General features: G+C 53.1%; 1 protein-coding gene across 1 annotated transcript; it reads left to right on the top strand.

Annotated features, from left to right (window-relative positions):
- Positions 1-774: 774 nt before the first annotated feature.
- LOC121845955 (solute carrier family 66 member 2-like) lies at positions 775-20,104 on the top strand. The gene is made up of 2 exons (XM_042318476.1): positions 775-1,003; positions 19,861-20,104. The coding sequence occupies exons 1-2, from the start codon at positions 945-947 to the stop codon at positions 20,033-20,035; spliced, it is 234 nt and encodes a 77-aa protein (XP_042174410.1). The 5' UTR covers positions 775-944; the 3' UTR covers positions 20,036-20,104.
- The last annotated feature ends 388 nt before the right edge of the window (positions 20,105-20,492 follow it).

Genomic DNA, 20,492 nt, shown 5'->3' with positions numbered 1-20,492 from the left:
GTCTCTCTGTCTGTCTGTATCTCTCTTTCTCTCTGTCTGTATCTCTGTCTCTCTGTCTCTCTGTCTGTATCTATGTCTCTCTGTCTGTATCTCTGTCTCTCTGTCTCTCTGTCTGTATCTATGTCTCTCTGTATCTCTGTCTCTCTGTCTGTATCTATGTCTCTCTGTCTGTATCTATGTCTCTCTGTCTGTATCTATGTCTCTCTGTCTGTATCTATGTCTCTCTGTCTGTATCTATGTCTCTCTGTCTGTATCTATGTCTCTCTGTCTGTATCTATGTCTCTCTGTCTGTATCTATGTCTCTCTGTCTGTATCTCTGTCTCTCTGTCTGTATCTCTGTCTCTCTGTCTGTATCTATGTCTCTCTGTCTGTATCTATGTCTCTCTGTCTGTATCTATGTCTCTCTGTCTCTGTCTCTCTGTCTCTCTGTCTCTCTGTCTGTATCTATGTCTCTCTGTCTGTATCTATGTCTCTCTGTCTGTATCTCTGTCTCTCTGTCTGTATCTCTGTCTGTATCTATGTCTCTCTGTCTCTCTGTCTGTATCTATGTCTCTCTGTCTGTATCTATGTCTCTCTGTCTGTATCTATGTCTCTCTGTCTGTATCTCTGTCTCTCTGTCTGTATCTATGTCTCTCTGTCTGTATCCCTGTCTGTATGTCTGTGTCTGTGTCTCTGTCTCTCTCTCTCTGTCTGTATCTCTGTCTCTGTCTGTCTGTGTCTCTGTCTGTGTTTCTCTGTGTCTCTGTCTCGCTCTCTCTCCATCCACCCCATCTCTCTCTCTATCAGATCTGGAACCCCGGTTCTTTTGGAGCTGGGATGGCTTTGAGGACTACCTCATCTTCCTGTTGGCCTTCACGCTGCCCTGTGCCTTCACCACCCTTCTCCTCCTGGACTCCTCTCTGTTTGTGGAGTCCCTGGGCTTCCTGGCCGTGCTGACGGAGGCCATGCTGGGGCTACCACAGCTGCTCCAGAACCGACGCAACCACTCCACCACCGGCATGAGGTGAGGCTGAGGAAACAAACACATTTTCTTCAGGAAATTGACCCGCTCTACTCGGGTAAAGGTTACCATCCCCTACTCACCTGCTTCTCTCAGCATCCCCTACCAGCCCTCACTCACCTGCTTCTCTCAGCATCCCGTACCAGCCCTCACTCACCTGCTTCTCTCTGCATCCCCTACCAGCCCTCACTCACCTGCTTCTCTCAGCATCCCCTACCAGCCCTCACTCACCTGCTTCTCTCAGCATCCCCTACCAGCCACTCACTCACCTGCTTCTCTCTGCATCCCCTACCAGCCCTCACTCACCTGCTTCTCTCAGCATCCCTACCAGCCCTCACTCACCTGCTTCTCTCTGCATCCCTACCAGCCCTCACTCACCTGCTTCTCTCTGCATCCCTACCAGCCCTCACTCACCTGCTTCTCTCAGCATCCCCTACCAGCCCTCACTCACCTGCTTCTCTCAGCATCCCTCTGCCATCACTCACCTGCTTCTCTCAGCATCCCCTACTCCCTCACTCACCTGCTTCTCTCAGCATCCCCTACCAGCCCTCACTCACCTGCTTCTCTCAGCATCCCCTACCAGCCCTCACTCACCTGCTTCTCTCAGCATCCCCTACCAGCCCTCACTCACCTGCTTCTCTCAGCATCCCCTTACCAGCCCTCACTCACCTGCTTCTCTCAGCATCCCCTTACCAGCCCTCACTCACCTGCTTCTCTCAGCATCCCCTTACCAGCCCTCACTCACCTGCTTCTCTCAGCATCCCCTACCAGCCCTCACTCACCTGCTTCTCTCAGCATCCCCTTACCAGCCCTCACTCACCTGCTTCTCTCAGCATCCCCTACCAGCCCTCACTCACCTGCTTCTCTCAGCATCCCCTACCAGCCCTCACTCACCTGCTTCTCTCAGCATCCCCTTACCAGCCCTCACCCCTCACCTGCTTCTCTCAGCATCCCCTTACCAGCCCTCACTCACCTGCTTCTCTCAGCATCCCCTACCAGCCCTCACTCACCTGCTTCTCTCAGCATCCCCTACCAGCTCTCACTCACCTGCTTCTCTCAGCATCCCCTTACCAGCCCTCACTCACCTGCTTCTCTCAGCATCCCCTTACCAGCCCTCACTCACCTGCTTCTCTCAGCATCCCCTTACCAGCTCTCACTCACCTGCTTCTCTCAGCATCCCCTTACCAGCCCTCACTCACCTGCTTCTCTCAGCATCCCCTACCAGCCCTCACTCACCTGCTTCTCTCAGCATCCCCTACCAGCCCTCACTCACCTGCTTCTCTTCTCTCTGCATCCCCTACCAGCCCTCACTCACCTGCTTCTCTCAGCATCAGCCCCCTTACCAGCCCTCACTCACCTGCTTCTCTCAGCATCCCCTACCAGCCCTCACTCACCTGCTTCTCTCAGCATCCCCTACCAGCTCTCACTCACCTGCTTCTCTCAGCATCCCCTCACTCACCTGCCAGCCCTCACTCACCTGCTTCTCTTCTCTCAGCCCCTTACCAGCCCTCACTCACCTGCTTCTCTCAGCATCCCCTACCAGCCCTCACTCACCTGCTTCTCTCAGCATCCCCTTACCAGCCCTCACTCACCTGCTTCTCTCAGCATCCCCTTACCAGCCCTCACTCACCTGCTTCTCTCAGCATCCCCTTACCAGCTCTCACTCACCTGCTTCTCTCAGCATCCCCTACCAGCTCTCACTCACCTGCTTCTCTCAGCATCCCCTACCAGCTCTCACTCACCTGCTTCTCTCAGCATCCCCTACCAGCCCTCACTCACCTGCTTCTCTCAGCATCCCCTTACCAGCTCTCACTCACCTGCTTCTCTCAGCATCCCTACCAGCCTCACTCACCTGCTTCTCTCAGCATCCCCTTACCAGCCCTCACTCACCTGCTTCTCTCAGCATCCCCTTACCAGCCCTCACACTCACCTGCTTCTCTCAGCATCCCCTACCAGCCCTCACTCACCTGCTTCTCTCAGCATCCCCTACCAGCATCCCTGCTTCTCTCAGCATCCCCTTAGCCCTCACTCACCTGCTTCTCTCAGCATCCCCTACCAGCCCTCACTCACCTGCTTCTCTCAGCATCCCCTTACCAGCCCACACTCACCTGCTTCTCTCAGCATCCCCTACCAGCCCTCACTCACCTGCTTCTCTCAGCATCCCCTACCAGCTCTCACTCACCTGCTTCTCTCAGCATCCCCAGCTTCACCAGCCCTCACTCACCTGCTTCTCTCAGCATCCCCTTACCAGCCCTCACTCACCTGCTTCTCTCAGCATCCCCTACCAGCCCTCACTCACCTGCTTCTCTTCTCTCTGCATCCCCTACCAGCCCTCACTCACCTGCTTCTCTCAGCATCCCTACCAGCCCTCACTCACCTGCTTCTCTCAGCATCCCCAGCCCTACCAGCCCTCACTCACCTGCTTCTCTCAGCATCCCCTTACCAGCTCTCACTCACCTGCTTCTCTCAGCATCCCCTTACCAGCCCTCACTCACCTGCTTCTCTCTCTCAGCATCCCCTTACCAGCCTCACTCACCTGCTTCTCTCAGCATCCCCTACCAGCCCTCACTCACCTGCTTCTCTCAGCATCCCCTACCAGCCCACACTCACCTGCTTCTCTCAGCATCCCTTACCAGCCCTCACTCACCTGCTTCTCTCAGCATCCCCTTACCAGCTCTCACTCACCTGCTTCTCTCAGCATCCCCTACCAGCTCTCACTCACCTGCTTCTCTCAGCATCCCCTTACCAGCTCTCACTCACCTGCTTCTCTCAGCATCCCCTACCAGCCCTCACTCACCTGCTTCTCTCAGCATCCCCTTACCAGCCCTCACTCACCTGCTTCTCTCAGCATCCCCTACCAGCTCTCACTCACCTGCTTCTCTCAGCATCCCCTTACCAGCCCCCTACACTCACCTGCTTCTCTCAGCATCCCCTACCAGCTCTCACTCACCTGCTTCTCTCAGCATCCCCTTACCAGCCCTCACTCACCTGCTTCTCTCAGCATCCCCTTACCAGCTCTCACTCACCTGCTTCTCCAGCATCCCCTTCTCCAGCCCTCACTCACCTGCTTCTCTCAGCATCCCCTACCAGCCCTCACTCACCTGCTTCTCCCCTCAGCATCCCCTACCAGCCCTCACTCACCTGCTTCTCTCAGCATCCCCTTACCAGCCCACACTCACCTGCTTCTCTCAGCATCCCCTACCAGCCCTCACTCACCTGCTTCTCTCAGCATCCCCTACCAGCTCTCACTCACCTGCTTCTCTCAGCATCCCCTTACCAGCCCTCACTCACCTGCTTCTCTCAGCATCCCCTTACCAGCCCTCACTCACCTGCTTCTCTCAGCATCCCCTACCAGCCCTCACTCACCTGCTTCTCTTCTCTCTGCATCCCCTACCAGCCCTCACTCACCTGCTTCTCTTCTCTCTGCATCCCCTACCAGCCCTCACTCACCTGCTTCTCTCAGCATCCCTTACCAGCCCCCTACACTCACCTGCTTCTCTCAGCATCCCCTTACCAGCTCTCACTCACCTGCTTCTCTCAGCATCCCCTTACCAGCCCTCACTCACCTGCTTCTCTTCTCTCAGCATCCCCTTACCAGCTCTCACTCACCTGCTTCTCTCAGCATCCCCTTACCAGCCCTCACTCACCTGCTTCTCTCAGCATCCCCTACCAGCCCTCACTCACCTGCTTCTCTCAGCATCCCCTTACCAGCCCTCACTCACCTGCTTCTCTCAGCATCCCCTTACCAGCCCTCACTCACCTGCTTCTCTCAGCATCCCCTTACCAGCCCTCACTCACCTGCTTCTCTCAGCATCCCCTTACCAGCCCTCACTCACCTGCTTCTCTCAGCATCCCCTACCAGCCCTCACTCACCTGCTTCTCTCAGCATCCCCTACCAGCCCTCACTCACCTGCTTCTCTCAGCATCCCCTACCAGCCCTCACTCACCTGCTTCTCTCAGCATCCCCTTACCAGCCCTCACTCACCTGCTTCTCTCAGCATCCCCTTACCAGCCCTCACTCACCTGCTTCTCTCAGCATCCCCTTACCAGCCCTCACTCACCTGCTTCTCTCAGCATCCCCTTACCAGCTCTCACTCACCTGCTTCTCTCAGCATCCCCTTACCAGCCCTCACTCACCTGCTTCTCTCAGCATCCCCTTACCAGCCCTCACTCACCTGCTTCTCTCAGCATCCCCTACCAGCCCTCACTCACCTGCTTCTCTTCTCTCTGCATCCCCTACCAGCCCTCACTCACCTGCTTCTCTCAGCATCCCTACCAGCCCTCACTCACCTGCTTCTCTCAGCATCCCTTACCAGCCCACACTCACCTGCTTCTCTCAGCATCCCCTTACCAGCTCTCACTCACCTGCTTCTCTCAGCATCCCCTTACCAGCCCTCACTCACCTGCTTCTCTTCTCAGCATCCCCTTACCAGCTCTCACTCACCTGCTTCTCTCAGCATCCCTTACCAGCCCACACTCACCTGCTTCTCTCAGCATCCCCTTACCAGCCCACACTCACCTGCTTCTCTCAGCATCCCTTACCAGCCCTCACTCACCTGCTTCTCTCAGCATCCCCTTACCAGCTCTCACTCACCTGCTTCTCTCAGCATCCCCTACCAGCCTCACTCACCTGCTTCTCTCAGCATCCCCTTACCAGCTCTCACTCACCTGCTTCTCTCAGCATCCCCTACCAGCTCTCACTCACCTGCTTCTCTCAGCATCCCCTTACCAGCTCTCACTCACCTGCTTCTCTCAGCATCCCCTACCAGCTCTCACTCACCTGCTTCTCTCAGCATCCCCTTACCAGCTCTCACTCACCTGCTTCTCTCAGCATCCCCTACCAGCTCTCACTCACCTGCTTCTCTCAGCATCCCCTTACCAGCCCACACTCACCTGCTTCTCTCAGCATCCCCTTACCAGCCCACACTCACCTGCTTCTCTCAGCATCCCCAGCCCTTACCAGCCCTGCTCACCTGCTTCTCTCAGCATCCCTTACCAGCCCTCACTCACCTGCTTCTCTCAGCATCCCCTACCAGCCCTCACTCACCTGCTTCTCTCAGCATCCCCTTACCAGCCCTCACTCACCTGCTTCTCTCAGCATCCCCTACCAGCCCTCACTCACCTGCTTCTCTCAGCATCCCCTTACCAGCCCTCACTCACCTGCTTCTCTCAGCATCCCCTTACCAGCCCTCACTCACCTGCTTCTCTCAGCATCCCCTTACCAGCCCTCACTCACCTGCTTCTCTCAGCATCCCCTTACCAGCCCTCACTCACCTGCTTCTCTCAGCATCCCCTACCAGCCCTCACTCACCTGCTTCTCTTCTCTCAGCATCCCCTACCAGCCCTCACTCACCTGATTCTCTTCTCTCTGCATCCCCTACCAGCCCTCACTCACCTGCTTCTCTCTCTCAGCATCCCCTTACCAGCCCTCACTCACCTGCTTCTCTTCTCTCTGCATCCCCTACCAGCCCTCACTCACCTGCTTCTCTCAGCATCCCCTTACCAGCCCTCACTCACCTGCTTCTCTCAGCATCCCCTACCAGCCCTCACTCACCTGCTTCTCTCAGCATCCCTTACCAGCCCTCACTCACCTGCTTCTCTCAGCATCCCCTACCAGCCCTCACTCACCTGCTTCTCTCTGCATCCCCCCTACCAGCCCTCACTCACCTGCTTCTCTCAGCATCCCCTACCAGCCCTCACTCACCTGCTTCTCTCTGCATCCCCTACCAGCCCTCACTCACCTGCTTCTCTCAGCATCCCCTACCAGCCCTCACTCACCTGCTTCTCTCTGCATCCCCTACCAGCCCTCACTCACCTGCTTCTCTCAGCATCCCCTACCAGCCCTCACTCACCTGCTTCTCTCTGCATCCCCTACCAGCCCTCACTCACCTGCTTCTCTCAGCATCCCCTTACCAGCCCTCACTCACCTGCTTCTCTCAGCATCCCCTACCAGCTCTCACTCACCTGCTTCTCTCAGCATCCCCTACCAGCCCTCACTCACCTGCTTCTCTCAGCATCCCCTACCAGCCCTCACTCACCTGCTTCTCTCAGCATCCCCTACCAGCCCTCACTCACCTGCTTCTCTCAGCATCCCCTTACCAGCTCTCACTCACCTGCTTCTCTCAGCATCCCCTACCAGCCCTCACTCACCTGCCTCTTCTCTCAGCATCCCCTACCAGCTCTCACTCACCTGCTTCTCTCAGCATCCCCTTACCAGCCCTCACTCACCTGCTTCTCTCAGCATCCCCTTACCAGCCCTCACTCACCTGCTTCTCTCAGCATCCCCTTACCAGCCCTCACTCACCTGCTTCTCTCAGCATCCCCTACCAGCTCTCACTCACCTGCTTCTCTCAGCATCCCCTTACCAGCTCTCACTCACCTGCTTCTCTCAGCATCCCCTACCAGCTCTCACTCACCTGCTTCTCTCAGCATCCCCTTACCAGCTCTCACTCACCTGCTTCTCTCAGCATCCCCTACCAGCTCTCACTCACCAGCATCCCCTTACCAGCTCTCACTCACCTGCTTCTCTCAGCATCCCCTACCAGCTCTCACTCACCTGCTTCTCTCAGCATCCCCTTACCAGCCCTCACTCACCTGCTTCTCTCAGCATCCCTTACCAGCCCACACTCACCTGCTTCTCTCAGCATCCCCTTACCAGCCCTCACTCACCTGCTTCTCTCAGCATCCCCTACCAGCCCACACTCACCTGCTTCTCTCAGCATCCCCTACCAGCCCTCACTCACCTGCTTCTCTCAGCATCCCCTTACCAGCCCTCACTCACCTGCTTCTCTCAGCATCCCCTACCAGCCCTCACTCACCTGCTTCTCTCAGCATCCCCTTACCAGCCCTCACTCACCTGCTTCTCTCAGCATCCCCTTACCAGCCCACACTCACCTGCTTCTCTCAGCATCCCTCACTCACCTGCTTCTCTCTCCCCTCTCACTCACCTGCTTCTCTTCTCTCTGCATCCCCTACCAGCCCTCACTCACCTGCTTCTCTCTCTCAGCATCCCCTTACCAGCCCTCACTCACCTGCTTCTCTTCTCTCTGCATCCCCTACCAGCCCTCACTCACCTGCTTCTCTCTCTCAGCATCCCCTTACCAGCCCTCACTCACCTGCTTTCTCTCAGCATCCCCTACCAGCCCTCACTCACCTGCTTCTCTCAGCATCCCCTTACCAGCCCTCACTCACCTGCTTCTCTCAGCATCCCCTACCAGCCCTCACTCACCTGCTTCTCTCAGCATCCCTTACCAGCCCTCACTCACCTGCTTCTCTCAGCATCCCCTACCAGCCCTCACCACCTGCTTCTCTCATCCCCTACCAGACCTCACTCACCTGCTTCTCTCAGCATCCCCTACCAGCCCACACTCACCTGCTTCTCTCAGCATCCCCTTACCAGCCCTCACTCACCTGCTTCTTCTCAGCATCCCCTACCAGCCCTCACTCACCTGCTTCTCTCAGCATCCCCTACCAGCCCTCACTCACCTGCTTCTCTCAGCATCCCCTTACCAGCCCTCACTCACCTGCTTCTCTTCTCTCTGCATCCCCTACCAGCCCTCACTCACCTGCTTCTCTTCTCTCAGCATCCCTTACCAGCCCTCACTCACCTGCTTCTCTCTCTCTGCATCCCCTACCAGCCCTCACTCACCTGCTTCTCTCAGCATCCCCTTACCAGCCCTCACTCACCTGCTTCTCTCAGCATCCCCTACCAGCCCTCACTCACCTGCTTCTCTCAGCATCCCCTACCAGCCCTCACTCACCTGCTTCTCTCAGCATCCCCTACCAGCCCTCACTCACCTGCTTCTCTCAGCATCCCCTACCAGCCCTCACTCACCTGCTTCTCTCAGCATCCCCTACCAGCCCTCACTCACCTGCTTCTCTCTGCATCCCCTACCAGCCCTCACTCACCTGCTTCTCTCAGCATCCCCTACCAGCCCTCACTCACCTGCTTCTCTCAGCATCCCCTACCAGCCCTCACTCACCTGCTTCTCTCAGCATCCCCTACCAGCCCTCACTCACCTGCTTCTCTCTGCATCCCCTACCAGCCCTCACTCACCTGCTTCTCTCAGCATCCCCTTACCAGCCCTCACTCACCTGCTTCTCTCTGCATCCCCTACCAGCTCTCACTCACCTGCTTCTCTCAGCATCCCCTACCAGCCCTCACTCACCTGCTTCTCTCAGCATCCCCTACCAGCCCACACTCACCTGCTTCTCTCAGCATCCCCTACCAGCCCTCACTCACCTGCTTCTCTCAGCATCCCCTACCAGCTCTCACTCACCTGCTTCTCTCTGCATCCCCTTACCAGCCCTCACTCACCTGCTTCTCTTCTCTCAGCATCCCCTACCAGCCCACACTCACCTGCTTCTCTCAGCATCCCCTACCAGCCCTCACTCACCTGCTTCTCTCAGCATCCCCTACCAGCCCTCACTCACCTGCTTCTCTCTGCATCCCCTACTAGCCCTCACTCACCTGCTTCTCTCAGCATCCCATCCCCTACCAGCCTCACTCACCTGCTTCTCTCTCAGCATCCCCTACCAGCCCTCACTCACCTGCTTCTCTTCTCTCAGCATCCCCTACCAGCCCTCACTCACCTGCTTCTCTCTGCATCCCTACCAGCCCTCACTCACCTGCTTCTCTCAGCATCCCCTACCAGCTCTCACTCACCTGCTTCTCTCTATCCGCTCTTCATGCCCATCTATTCCTGTCTGTTTTATATGATAATGCAGCCGTGATGGCGAGCGGGGATGCAGACCCTGATGAGTGTTTTGTTGTTGAACATGTTATACATTGGAGCAGAGCGCAGAAAGCGCAGAGCCGACTTGACACATTGTCTAATTTAATTTACTGGTATAACCAAGAGCACGGGCCAGTCTGAGTAGGCTTTACAATTACACGTTTGCTAGCCTGTCACACAGTCTCTTGAGGAAAAATGGAGCACAGCTTCGTGACAGGCATGTCTTCAGCATTACAGATAGGAAAACGCCTTGTCTCAAAAAACACGAGACATTTTACCAGAGCCACCATTTTTTTCTGCACGTTTTCGTGCACATTTGATAGAATTTCACAGAACCACGCCGCGGGCCGTTTTTAAACTAATCCCGGGTCGCTAATTATTGGTTTGATAACAAACAACGTCATGTTCAGTCATGTTACCTAGCTAGCTAACAACCTGGTAACTTCACACTAGGTTTAGTCACATCTGATTGGTCCAGGAAGAAAGGAAAAGGGTTTGCTACTCGTGAGATGTGATTCCAAGGTAGGATTCATATTGGCCTAATGGGAGACTAAACTATATAGGATTCATGTAGGCCTAATGGGAGACTAAACTATATAGGATTCATATAGGCCTAATGGGAGACTAAACTATATAGGATTCATATAGGCCTAATGGGAGACTAAACTATATAGGATTCATATAGGCCTAATGGGAGACTAAACTATATAGGATTCATATAGGCCTAATGGGAGACTAAACTATATAGGATTCATATAGGCCTAATGGGAGACTAAACTATATAGGATTCATATAGGCCTAATGGGAGACTATATAGGATTCATGTAGGCCTAATGGCAGACTAAACTTTATAGGATTCATATAGGCCTAATGGCAGACTAAACTATATAGGATTCATATAGGCCTAATGGGAGACTAAACTATATAGGATTCATATAGGCCTAATGGGAGACTAAACTATATAGGATTCATATAGGCCTAATGGGAGACTAAACTATATAGGATTCATATAGGCCTAATGGGAGACTATATAGGATTCATGTAGGCCTAATGGGAGACTAAACTATATAGGATTCATATAGGCCTAATGGGAGACTATACTATATAGGATTCATATAGGCCTAATGGGAGACTATACTATAAAACAACTCTCTTTTTCTTGGGCTACTTAAATTCTGTTTGGTGCCTAAGGTTTAAAAAAAAAGTTGGGAGCAGTTTGTTTGTGGGAGACAGAGAGAGTGGTGTGTGTGTGTATTTATGAGAACGAGGGGAGGGGGTGTGTGTATTTATGAGGAGGGGTGGGGGGTTGGGGTGTGTATTTATGAGAACGAGGGGGTGGGGTGTGTGTATTTATGAGAACGAGGGGGTGGGGGGTGTGTACTTAAAACGAGGGGGTGGGGGGTGGGGGGGGGTGGGGTGTGTGTATTATGAGAACGAGGGGGGGGGGTATGGATTTATGAGAACGAGGGGGTGGGGTGTGTGTATTTATGAGAACGAGGGGGTGGGGGACTATTTATGAGAACGAGGGGGTGGGGGTGTTTTTATGAGAACTTGGGCTACTTATGAGAACGAGGGGGGGGGGGGGTGTGTTTTATGAGAACGAGGGGGTGGGGGTTTGTGTAAAAAAGGGGGTGGGGGGTGTGTGTATTTATGAGAACGAGGGGGTGGGGGTGGAGAACGAGGGGGTGGGGGTTGTTTTTATGAGAACGAGACAGAGAACGAGGGGGTGGGGGGTGTGTGTATTTATGAGAACGAGGGGGTGGGGGTGTGTGTATTTATGAGAACGAGGGGGTGGGGGTGTGGAGAACGAGGGGGTGGGGGTGTGTGTATTTATGAGAACGAGGGGGTGGGGGTGTGTGTATTTATGAGAACGAGGGGGGGGGTGTGAGAACGAGGGGTGTATTTATGAGAACGAGGGGGTGGGGGTGTGTGTATTTATGGAACGAGGGGGGGGGGGTGTGTGTTTATGAGAACGAGGGGGTGGGGGGTGTGTGTGTTTATGAGAACGAGGGGGTTGTGTGTATTTATGAGAACGAGGGGGTGGGGGTGTGTGTATTTATGAGAACGAGGGGGTGGGGGTGTGTGTATTTATGAGAACGAGGGGGGGGGTGTGGGGAGAACGGGGGGTGGGGGTGTGTGTATTTATGAGAACGAGGGGGTGGGGGTGTGTGTATTTATGAGAACGAGGGGGTGGGGGGTGTGTGTATTTATGAGAACGAGGGGGTGGGGGGGTGTGTGTATTTATGAGAACGAGGGGGTGGGGGTGTGTGTGTATTTATGAGAACGAGGGGGGGGGGGGGAGTGGGGGTGTGTGTATTTATGAGAACGAGGGGTGGGGGGTGGGGAACGAGGGGGTGGGGGTGTGTGTATTTATGAGAACGAGGGGGTGGGGGGTGGGTATTTATGAGAACGGGGGGTGGGGGTGTGTATTTATGAGAACGAGGGGGTGGGGGGTGTGTGTATTTATGAGAACGAGGGGGTGGGGGTGGGGAGAACGAGGGTGGGGGTGTGTATTTATGAGAACGAGGGGAGGGGGAGAACGAGGGGTGGGGGGTGTGTGTATTTATGGGGGGGGTGGGGGTGTGTATTTATGAGAACGAGGGGGTGGGGGGTGTGTGTATTTATGAGAACGAGGGGGTGGGGGTGTGTGTATTTATGAGAACGAGGGGGGTGGGGGGTGTGTGTATTTATGAGAACGAGGGGGTGGGGGGTGTGTATTTATGAGAACGAGGGGGTGGGGGTGTGTGTATTTATGAGAACGAGGGGGTGGGGGGGTGTGTGTATTTATGAGAACGAGGGGGTGGGGGTGTGTGTATTTATGAGAACGAGGGGGTGGGGGTGTGTGTATTTATGAGAACGAGGGGGTGGGGGTGTGTGTATTTATGAGAACGAGGGGGGTGGGGGTGTGTGTATTTATGAGAACGAGGGGGTGGGGGGTGGTGGGGTGTGTATTTATGAGAACGAGGGGGTGGGGGGGTGTGTATTTATGAGAACGAGGGGGTGTGTGTATTTATGGGTGGGTGGGGGTGTGTATTTATGAGAACGAGGGGGTGGGGGGTGTGTGTATTTATGAGAACGAGGGGGTGGGGGGTGTGTGTATTTATGAGAACGAGGGGGGGGGGGGGTGTGTGTATTTATGAGAACGAGGGGTGTGGGGGTGTGTGTGTATTTATGAGAACGAGGGGGTGGGGGGGTGTGTGTATTTATGAGAACGAGGGGGTGGGGGGTGTGTGTATTTATGAGAACGAGGGGGTGGGGGTGTGTGTATTTATGAGAACGAGGGGGGGGGGGTGTGTGTATTTATGAGAACGAGGGGGTGGGGTGTGTGTGTATTTATGAGAACGAGGGGGTGGGGTGTGTGTGTATTTATGAGAACGAGGGGGTGGGGGGTGTGTGTATTTATGAGAACGAGGGGGGGGGGGTGTGTGTATTTATGAGAACGAGGGGGGGTGGGGTGTGTGTGTATTTATGAGAACGAGGGGGTGGGGTGTGTGTATTTATGAGAACGAGGGGGGGTGGGGTGTGTGTGTGTGGGGGGTGTGTGTATTTATGAGAACTAGGGGGGTGTGGGGTGTGTGTATTTATGAGAACGAGGGGGTGGGGTGTGTGTATTTATGAGAACTAGGGGGTGGGGGGTGTGTGTGTATTTATGAGAACGAGGGGGGTGGGGTGTGTGTGTTTTAACTGATGAGAAAAACAGGTTTCATGTTTTACAATAACTGCCACTTTTTTATCTTTATTTAACTAGTCAGTTAAGACGGCCCAGGAACAGTGGGTTAACTGGTCTAGGAACAGTGGGTTAACTGGTCTAGGAACAGTGGGTTAACTGGTCTAGGAACAGTGGGTTAACTGGTCTAGGAACAGTGGGTTAACTGGTCTAGGAACAGTGGGTTAACTGGTCTAGGAACAGTGGGTTAACTGGTCTAGGAACAGTGGGTTAACTGGTCTAGGAACAGTGGGTTAACTGGTCTAGGAACAGTGGGTTAACTGGTCTAGGAACAGTGGGTTAACTGGTCTAGGAACAGTGGGTTAACTGGTCTAGGAACAGTGGGTTAACTGGTCTAGGAACAGTGGGTTAACTGGCCCAGGAACAGTGGGTTAACTGGTCTAGGAACAGTGGGTTAACTGGTCTAGGAACAGTGGGTTAACTGGTCTAGGAACAGTGGGTTAACTGGTCTAGGAACAGTGGGTTAACTGGTCTAGGAACAGTGGGTTAACTGGTCTAGGAACAGTGGGTTAACTGGTCTAGGAACAGTGGGTTAACTGGTCTAGGAACAGTGGGTTAACTGGTCTAGGAACAGTGGGTTAACTGGCCCAGGAACAGTGGGTTAACTGGTCTAGGAACAGTGGGATAACTGGTCTAGGAACAGTGGGTTAACTGGTCTAGGAACAGTGGGTTAACTGGTCTAGGAACAGTGGGTTAACTGGTCTAGGAACAGTGGGTTAACTGGTCTAGGAACAGTGGGTTAACTGGTCTAGGAACAGTGGGTTAACTGGTCTAGGAACAGTGGGTTAACTGGTCTAGGAACAGTGGGTTAACTGGTCTAGGAACAGTGGGTTAACTGGTCTAGGAACAGTGGGTTAACTGGTCTAGGAACAGTGGGTTAACTGGTCTAGGAACAGTGGGTTAACTGGTCTAGGAACAGTGGGTTAACTGGTCTAGGAACAGTGGGTTAACTGGCCCAGGAACAGTGGGTTAACTGGTCTAGGAACAGTGGGATAACTGGTCTAGGAACAGTGGGTTAACTGGTCTAGGAACAGTGGGTTAACTGGTCTAGGAACAGTGGGTTAACTGGTCTAGGAACAGTGGGTTAACTGGTCTAGGAACAGTGGGTTAACTGGTCTAGGAACAGTGGGTTAACTGGCCCAGGAACAGTGGGTTAACTGGTCTAGGAACAGTGGGTTAACTGGTCTAGGAACAGTGGGTTAACTGGTCTAGGAACAGTGGGTTAACTGGTCTAGGAACAGTGGGTTAACTGGTCTAGGAACAGTGGGTTAACTGGTCTAGGAACAGTGGGTTAACTGGTCTAGGAACAGTGGGTTAACTGGTCTAGGAACAGTGGGTTAACTGGTCTAGGAACAGTGGGTTAACTGGCCTAGGAACAGTGGGTTAACTGCCTGTTCAGGGGAACAGTGGGTTAACTGCCTGTTCAGGGGAACAGTGGGTTAACTGCCTGTTCAGGGGAACAGTGGGTTAGCTGCCTGTTCAGGGAACAGTGGGTTAACTGCCTGTTCAGGGGAACAGTGGGTTAGCTGCCTGTTCAGGGGAACAGTGGGTTAACTGCCTGTTCAGGGGAACAGTGGGTTAACTGCCTGTTCAGGGGAACAGTGGGTTAACTGCCTGTTCAGGGGCAGAACTACAGATTTGTACCTTGTCAGGGGGTTTGAACTTGCAACCTTCCCGTTACTAGTCCAAAGCTCTAACCACTAGGCTACCCTGCCGCCCCATATCATTATGCATGTTTCCTTCCTGCCATATCTCCAGACCAATCACAGCTAGGCCTTTGGATATGAGCCAATCAGCCAATCAATGCAGCATTCTATTGTACAGTGAACAATGTGTTGTATTGACTAGAAGGGTCAAGTTAAATTCAATGTGTTGTATTGACTAGAAGGGTCAAGTTAAATTCAATGTGTTGTATTGACTAGAAGGGTCAAGTTAAATTCAATGTGTTGTATTGACTAGAAGGGTGAGTATCAGTGACAGGTTTTTGTGTAATACATAGGCAGAACATTTAGAAAATGAGAGAACAAGCTCTTCTAAATTTAATTTACAAATAAATTATATTTATAATTATACAACAACCGATTTTAAATGAATTTGCCCATGGAGTTTAGAGGATGCAATATATATTTATTTATTTTATTTCATTTTATTTCACCTCTATCTAACCAGGTAGACTAGTTGAGAACACCTTTATTTAACCAGGTAGGCTAGTTGAGAACACCTTTATTTAACCAGGTAGGCCAGTTGAGAACACCTTTATTTAACCAGGTAGGCTAGTTGAGAACACCTTTATTTAACCAGGTAGGCTAGTTGAGAACACCTTTATTTAACCAGGTAGGCTAGTTGAGAACACCTTTATTTAACCAGGTAGACTAGTTGAGAACACCTTTATTTAACCAGGTAGACTAGTTGAGAACACCTTTATTTAACCAGGTAGGCTAACAAACACCTTTATTTAACCAGGTAGGCTAGTTGAGAACACCTTTATTTAACCAGGTAGGCTAGTTGAGAACACCTTTATTTAACCAGGTAGGCTAGTTGAGAACACCTTTATTTAACCAGGTAGGCTAGTTGAGAACACCTTTATTTAACCAGGTAGGCTAGTTGAGAACACCTTTATTTAACCAGGTAGGCTAGTTGAGAACACCTTTATTTAACCAGGTAGGCTAGTTGAGAACACCTTTATTTAACCAGGTAGACTAGTTGAGAACACCTTTATTTAACCAGGTAGGCTAGTTGAGAACACCTTTATTTAACCAGGTAGACTAGTTGAGAACACCTTTATTTAACCAGGTAGGCTAGTTGAGAACACCTTTATTTAACCAGGTAGGCTAGTTGAGAACACCTTTATTTAACCAGGTAGACTAGTTGAGAACAAGTTCTCATTTACAACTGCGACCTGGCCAAGATAAAGCAAAGCAGTGTGACACAGACAACAACACAGAGTTACACATGGAGTAAACAATAAATAAGCCAATAACACAATAAAACAAGTCAATGACACAGTAGAAAAAAATAAAGTCTATATACAGTGTGTGCAAAAGGCATGAGGAGGTAGGCAATAAAAAGGCCACAGGAGTGAATAATTACAATTTAGCAATATAATACAATGATATAATATAGGTTACCCTTGGATGCACAACGGGACCTGGGAGGCTCACGGGAATCCACAGTAGACCCACTCTATCTATGATCCAGTTTTCAATGCATTACTTCTTGTATTATTTCCCCCCCCAAAAATAGTTTAGCACTGTAATTTAATTTTTTTTAAACTGCAAAATTATCTTTACGCCATGGAAACATTTGTACTGTTACCGAAAATTAGCTTTAAAACTGCAAATGTTCTCTCTGTCCCTTGGCAACATGTGTAGAAGTGTAGGAAATTAACATGAAAACTACAAAATTCTCTCTCCAATTTGAAGAGGGGAGGGGGTGCTTTAAAATGTCCTTTCCCAGGCCCCAGACTTTAACATGTCCTTTCCCAGGCCCCAGACTTTAACATGTCCTTTCCCAGGCCCCAGACTTTAACATGTCCTTTCCCAGGCCCCAGACTTTAACATGTCCTTTCCCAGGCCCCAGACTTTAACATGTCCTTTCCCAGGCCCCAGACTTTAACATGTCCTTTCCCAGGCCCCAGACTTTAAAAAGAATACTCCGGTACACATTAGGGTGCCGGGATTGTGTACTAGCTAGTCCTAAAGAGGACTCGGCTACACCTTCTGGGTGTCATAGGGCTATAGGGCCAGTTTGGGCTGCTTCAGACACCAGTCAGCCTGGCCTACAGACCTTCTGGGTGTCATAGGGCTATAGGGCCAGGTTGGGCTGCCTCAGACACCAGTCAGCCTGGCCTACAGACCTTCTGGGTGTCGTAGGGCTATAGGGCCAGGTTGGGCTGCCTCAGACACCAGTCAGCCTGGCCTACAGACCTTCTGGGTGTCGTAGGGCTATAGGGCCAGGTTGGGCTGCCTTAGACACCAGTCAGCCTGGCCTACAGACCTTCTGGGTGTCATAGGGCCAGGTTGGGCTGCCTCAGACACCAGTCAGCCTGGCCTACAGACCTTCTGGGTGTCAGGGCCCATGTTGGACTGCCTCAGACACCAGTCAGCCTGGCCTACAGACCTTCTGGGTGTCATAGGGCCCATGTTGGGCTGCCTCAGACACCAGTCAGCCTGGCCTACAGACCTTCTGGGTGTCATAGGGCCCATGTTGGACTGCCTCGGGCACCAGTCAGCCTGGCCTACAGACCTTCTGGGTGTCGTAGGGCTATAGGGCCAGGTTGGGCTGCCTCAGACACCAGTCAGCCTGGCCTACAGACCTTCTGGGTGTCGTAGGGCTATAGGGCCAGGTTGGGCTGCCTCAGACACCAGTCAGCCTGGCCTACAGACCTTCTGGGTGTCGTAGGGCTATAGGGCCAGGTTGGACTGCCTCAGACACCAGTCAGCCTGGCCTACAGACCTTCTGGGTGTCGTAGGGCTATAGGGCCAGGTTGGGCTGCCTTAGACACCAGTCAGCCTGGCCTACAGACCTTCTGGGTGTCGTAGGGCCAGTTTGGGCTGCCTCAGACACCAGTCAGCCTGGCCTACAGACCTTCTGGGTGTCATAGGGCCAGGTTGGGCTGCCTCAGACACCAGTCAGCCTGGCCTACAGACCTTCTGGGTGTCATAGGGCCAGGTTGGGCTGCCTCAGACACCAGTCAGCCTGGCCTACAGACCTTCTGGGTGTCATAGGGCCAGGTTGGGCTGCCTCAGACACCAGTCAGCCTGGCCTACAGACCTTCTGGGTGTCATAGGGCCCATGTTGGACTGCCTCAGACACCAGTCAGCCTGGCCTACAGACCTTCTGGGTGTCATAGGGCCAGGTTGGGCTGCCTCAGACACCAGTCAGCCTGGCCTACAGACCTTCTGGGTGTCATAGGGCCCACGTTGGACTGCCTCAGACACCAGTCAGCCTGGCCTACAGACCTTCTGGGTGTCATAGGGCCCATGTTGGACTGCCTCAGGCACCAGTCAGCCTGGCCTACAGACCTTCTGGGTGTCATAGGGCTATAGGGCCAGGTTGGGCTGCCTCAGACACCAGTCAGCCTGGCCTACAGACCTTCTGGGTGTCATAGGGCCCAGGTTGGACTGCCTCAGACACCAGTCAGCCTGGCCTACAGACCTTCTGGGTGTCATAGGGCCCAGGTTGGGCTGCCTCAGGACACCAGTCAGCCTGGCCTACAGACCTTCTGGGTGTCATAGGGCCCAGGTTGGGCTGCCTCAGACACCAGTCAGCCTGGCCTACAGACCTTCTGGGTGTCATAGGGCCCATGTTGGACTGCCTCAGACACCAGTCAGCCTGGCCTACAGACCTTCTGGGTGTCATAGGGCCCATGTTGGACTGCCTCAGACACCAGTCAGCCTGGCCTACAGACCTTGGTGGGTGCATAGGGCCCATGTTGGACTGCCTCTGGCACCAATCAGCCTGGCCTACAGACCTTCTGGGTGTCATAGGGCCCATGTTGGACTGCCTCAGACACCAGTCAGCCTGGCCTACAGACCTTCTGGGTGTCATAGGGCCTATGTTGGACTGCCTCAGACACCAGTCAGCCTGGCCTACAGACCTTCTGGGTGTCATAGGGCCCATGTTGGACTGCCTCAGACACCAGTCAGCCTGGCCTACAGACCTTCTGGGTGTCATAGGGCCCATGTTGGACTGCCTCTGGCACCAATCAGCCTGGCCTACAGACCTTCTGGGTGTCATAGGGCCCATGTTGGACTGCCTCAGACACCAGTCAGCCTGGCCTACAGACCTTCTGGGTGTCATAGGGCCCATGTTGGACTGCCTCAGACACCAGTCAGCCTGGCCTACAGACCTTCTGGGTGTCATAGGGCCTATGTTGGACTGCCTCAGCACCAGTCAGCCTGGCCTACAGACCTTCTGGGTGTCATAGGGCCCATGTTGGACTGCCTCAGACACCAGTCAGCCTGGCCTACAGACCTTCTGGGTGTCATAGGGCCTATGTTGGACTGCCTCAGACACCAGTCAGCCTGGCCTACAGACCTTCTGGGTGTCATAGGGCCTATGTTGGACTGCCTCGGGCACCAATCAGCCTGGCCTACAGACCTTCTGGGTGTCATAGGGCCTATGTTGGACTGCCTCTGGCACCAATGAGCCTGGCCTACAGACCTTCTGGGTGTCATAGGGCCAGGTTGGGCTGCCTCAGACACCAGTCAGCCTGGCCTACAGACCTTCTGGGTGTCATAGGGCCCATGTTGGACTGCCTCGGGCACCAGTCGGACCTATTTGACACACCTGGAGGCAAACAGGTGCAGCACCATGTTTCCTCTTCTCAGTGACTCTGTCATTCAAAGGGATGGTCAATGATCCTGTTTTCTTATTGACATGTTTTCTGTCTTCAGTGTGAACATGGTCCTACTGTGGATGGCCGGGGACAGCTTCAAGACGGCCTACTTTGCCCTGAAGGAGAGCCCCCTCCAGTTCCTGTTGTGTGGGCTGACTCAGGTACTGATGGATCTGGCTATCCTCTATCAAGTGTGTCTCTACAGCCAAGACCCCTGGGACAAACTGGCTTAACTAACCCTAACCCTAGCTATCTCCAACCCTAGCTATCTCTAACCCTAGCTAACTCTAACCCTAGCTAACTCTAACCCTAGCTAACTCTAACCCTAGCTATCTATAACCCTAACCCTAGCTAACTCTAACCCTAGCTAACTCTAACCCTAGCTAACTCTAACCCTAGCTAACTCTAACCCTAGCTAACTCTAACCCTAGCTATCTCTAACCCTAGCTATCACTAGCTAACTCTAACCCTAGCTAACTCTAACCCTAGCTATCACTAGCTAACTCTAGCCCTAGCTAACTCTAGCCCTAGCTAACTCTAGCCCTAGCTAACTCTAGCCCTAGCTAACTCTAGCTCTAACTAACTCTAGCCCTAATTAACTCTAGCCCTAACTCTAACTAACCCTAACTTGGAGAGGAGTAGAAGGTGCTCAACTAAGGTGAGATGAGGTTCAACCTGGCCACATCTACA

The sequence above is a fragment of the Oncorhynchus tshawytscha genome, unplaced genomic scaffold, assembly GCF_018296145.1.
Source record: "Oncorhynchus tshawytscha isolate Ot180627B unplaced genomic scaffold, Otsh_v2.0 Un_scaffold_1349_pilon_pilon, whole genome shotgun sequence".
Taxonomy (NCBI): Eukaryota; Metazoa; Chordata; class Actinopteri; order Salmoniformes; family Salmonidae; genus Oncorhynchus; species Oncorhynchus tshawytscha.
Note: the sequence above shows the minus strand (reverse complement) of the source record. Positions and strands in the feature narration are given on the sequence as shown.